This window comes from Brachyhypopomus gauderio, chromosome 10, assembly GCF_052324685.1.
Source record: "Brachyhypopomus gauderio isolate BG-103 chromosome 10, BGAUD_0.2, whole genome shotgun sequence".
Taxonomy (NCBI): domain Eukaryota; kingdom Metazoa; phylum Chordata; class Actinopteri; order Gymnotiformes; family Hypopomidae; genus Brachyhypopomus; species Brachyhypopomus gauderio.
Window position 1 is genome coordinate 20,213,664 of NC_135220.1, and position 3,824 is coordinate 20,217,487.

The 3,824-nt window shown below is 37.4% G+C and overlaps 1 protein-coding gene across 1 annotated transcript; it reads right to left on the reverse strand.

The window, feature by feature from the left end:
* Nucleotides 1–2,036: 2,036 nt before the first annotated feature.
* Nucleotides 2,037–3,020, reverse strand: LOC143526193 (olfactory receptor 1500-like). The gene has a single exon (XM_077020840.1). It carries the CDS (start codon nucleotides 3,018–3,020, stop codon nucleotides 2,037–2,039), a length of 984 nt encoding a protein of 327 aa, XP_076876955.1.
* Between the last annotated feature and the right edge of the window lie 804 nt (nucleotides 3,021–3,824).

Sequence of the window (3,824 nt, forward strand, 5' to 3'; positions counted from 1 at the left end):
CCTCGGGTCAAGCAGACAGTCCAGAGACAGGAACCATATGCATAAAAGATGTTAGGTTTGGAGACAAAGAGAGAAGTCTTGTATGTTCGAATAACAATACCATGTAAGGCATAGAAGCAGATCTGTGAGTTTGGGGCGTGGAGAAATCGTATATAAAGACGGCATGTACAAACACTTGTTGGGTCTCTCTGATGTTAGAATGTGAGATCCCCAGAGATATCTCTGTTTTAATAAAGGCCTTTTTGATATTGCTATAATTTTGGTATGTTGTTCCTGCTATCTCCTTCCCATCCAACGCACACGCTGGGCTAAAGTGGTAGGTAGAAGTTTAAATCCCCTAACAGGAACAAACGGGTAAACACGAATACAAACACTAGAGGCAGAGAACTTGAACAGATATACGCGAATTGAACAGAGATACATGAATTGTACAAAATAACCAATACCAGACATGGGAGACACTGGGACTATAAATACATTGAACTAGACTAGGAACATGTAATAACACTGATGACAAGGGCGTGGCAGACGAGAGGAAACCATGGAGACAGATAAGCAGGGCGGGATCAAGGAGCAGGGAACAACACAAACACGAGGAACAGGGAAACCGGAGTGACAGCTAGGAGAGGGGGCGTAGCCCTACGTGACAGCTGCTGTCACGCCCAACTCTGCCCTCCTCCATTGTCCCGCGTTGTAGTTCCTTTCTGTCTGTCACGCCCCTGTCCTCAGTGTTCCCACCTGTGTCTTGTTTAGTTTCCCTGTCCCAGTGTATTTTAGTTCTTCTGTTTCAGCCATCTGTGTCAGTCATTGTGTTTGTAAGGTTTTCTTTATTCCTGTGTTCTGTTCCTTTTGTGTTAGCTACCCTGCTTTTCACCCCCACCTTTCCTGTACGCCGGTCCGGTTGGTTCTATGTTATATTCCTTATGTTCTACTCTGCATTGCTATTTGCAAGTATCTTGTCCTCTGATCTCCTGAACTCTATTTTAGTTACCTTGGTTAATTTAGTTGTTTCCAGTCATATGTATTCCCCCACGTATAATACTCTTATTTTATGATTTTAGTTTTCTCACTTCTTTGTATGTTGTCTTCCCTGTCTGTCTGCCACCTGATAGGAATGCCCCGAGTGTAATTAGTCTTTATGTTCGTTCGGTCTTTCAGTCCTGTTTAGTTTGTGTTTGAGCTTAGCGTTTCTGTTATCGCGTGTGTCATTCGTAGTAATTAGGTTTGTTTGTTAGTTATTGTCTATTCTCCACGTAGTTAGTTGCATGTTCTCTTTTGCCTATAATCCCCTATACCTGTTCACTTTCCTCTGTTTAATCCGTTGCCTTCTTTATTTAAGAAATTATTCAAACACCTGCATCCGCGCCACACCCGCCCCCTTGATACGTTACACCTGCATTACCTCCTCTGTATTTAGAGTGTATATGATTGGATTTAACATGGATGGAATAGTCTGTCAGGCTTGCATTGATTATCAAGATATTTACATCTATAAATGGGTTAAACGATGCAGTGTAAACACTCAAAATTGGTACATAAAACAAAGCCACTAATATGACATGGGCGGTGCAGGTTTTCTTGGATTGCTGATCATGTGCAATCTTCCGCAATGCAAAACCAGTGCAAATATATGATATGGTATCAATGGAATGTAAAGCAGATCAGACAAAACCCATTATGGAAATGATAGATTTATCAATACATGCTAAAGTATAGAGAGGGCCACTATTTACATACTATTTATATAGTTACATAGTCTTTTTACATAGTAATAGTTTCATGCTACACTGGGCTTTGGGAAGCCAACTTTGTTCATAAAATTTACTTTCTGATGATGCAATAAGATTTTATTTGTACAGCCACAGTATTAATTTCAGCTTTATAGTTTAACTCAATAATAACATATTTTATTACTAAGGTTTAGCTTAACATTTTAGATAATAATGAATTGACATTCACAAAAATCATGACAAATGTTTTAGAATGGCCCTGAACATTTAATAAAAAATTCATAGAATAGAATAGCATGTATTGTTTTAATTCCTTACAGCTCCTGTCAATGCCGACTTTACAAGTGATCCAAAGTTGAGTTTTTTAATGGCCTGCATGACCTCCTCTGTCTTTAGAGTGTATATGATTGGGTTTAACATGGGTGGAATAGTCTGTGTCAGAGCAATGTTGATTATCCTGATATTTGTATCTATAGATGTTATACTAGCTGCAGTGTAAATGCTAACAATTGGTACATAATATAAAGTAACTAATATGACATGGGAGGTGCAGGTTTTCATTGCTTTGATTTTCTCATTACCATGTACAATTCTTTGCAATGCAAAACCAATACAACCATAAGAAACTGTGATTAGTAGTAGTGGAATGTACAGCAGGACAGCTATGCAGACATAAGACATTATGTTATTTATAGTTTTATCATTGCAGGCTAATTTAAACACAGGGCCATAATCACAAAAATAGCTGTTAACTATAGTAGATCGACAGAAGGACAGTCTGGTGACCAGAGATACAAGGAGAGCATTTATAGTTACAGATATAAACCACAAAATGCCTAAGATCACACTCATAGCTGTTTTGGTTATAATAGTGTGATACCTCAGAGGAAAACATATAGCAACCAGCCTGTCATAAGCTAAAGCAAGCAGAGTAAGAGACTGCTGAGTAAAAAAACAATTCACAAAAAACATATTTGCCAAACAGGCTTCATATGATATGTACTGATTGTCAAACAGAAATGTGTCAATAATCTTTGGAATGAGAGCAGAGCTTCCGCACAGATCAGATAAGGCCAAGTTAAAGACAGCTACATACTTTGCAGTGTGTAAGCTGCGTGCCAGGTAGATTATTCCCATTATAAAAGAATTCCCTAAAACAGTCACAGCATACATAATGCTTAGAAAAACAAAGTAGTACTTTGCATGTGGAATGTTGTACAGTCCTCTAATGTAAAATGTGGGCTTATAAAATGTTTCATTCACTGATGACTCAGGCTGAATGGAAGTCATGGTAGAAGTCATCTATCATCATACCACCTGTAAAAACAATGGATGGAATTGATGTTCTGTTGGTGTTCTAAACAATGTAATTTTACAATTATAACAATTCAATAACTAAAATGAAGACATAGATGACATGGACAGAGAGAAAATCACGTTGGAATTCATCAGGCCTCAAATCATCTATAAAAATGGCTTGCATTTAATTGTCGTGTTTTCCCACTTAATTAGTTTTTGTTGCAGTATTCTAAGCACATCCCCTTTTCATTGTAAATGTGAATAAAATCATTGCAGTACAATTCCAGTAACACTAAATCAACATTAATATTAATCAAAGGATATCGGACATTGTGGAGAGGAACATAATACATAATACACTTGATACTGTACCTTACTGCAGAAGAGACAGCATACCAGCATATGTGTGAAATACAGACATATTTATGATTAATCTGTGGTGACATCATTCCCTGTGGTACTTTGCTTGTTTTGACTTATGATTAACAAATTGCTAAGTTGTCCTCAGAGGTATCAAGCTGTTTTCATTCACATCCCTAAACACTGGATTAATAGAGATTTTCTCTGTGACTGTTTTGCTCATTTTGAAGCTCTAATTATGTATTAGAGTGTTGTGTAGACTGACAATTATTGATATTTTTGTGATCTTGACTATCTCAACCAGCCTATAATAATAACATGAAATTGTTTGTACACCCCAAATCCTCCTGATAACAGTAGTATCTATCAGTATATTTTTTTCATTTAGTAGTACAGGTTTAGCTGCTTGGCATCTCTGCCTGTCACACCTCCTCC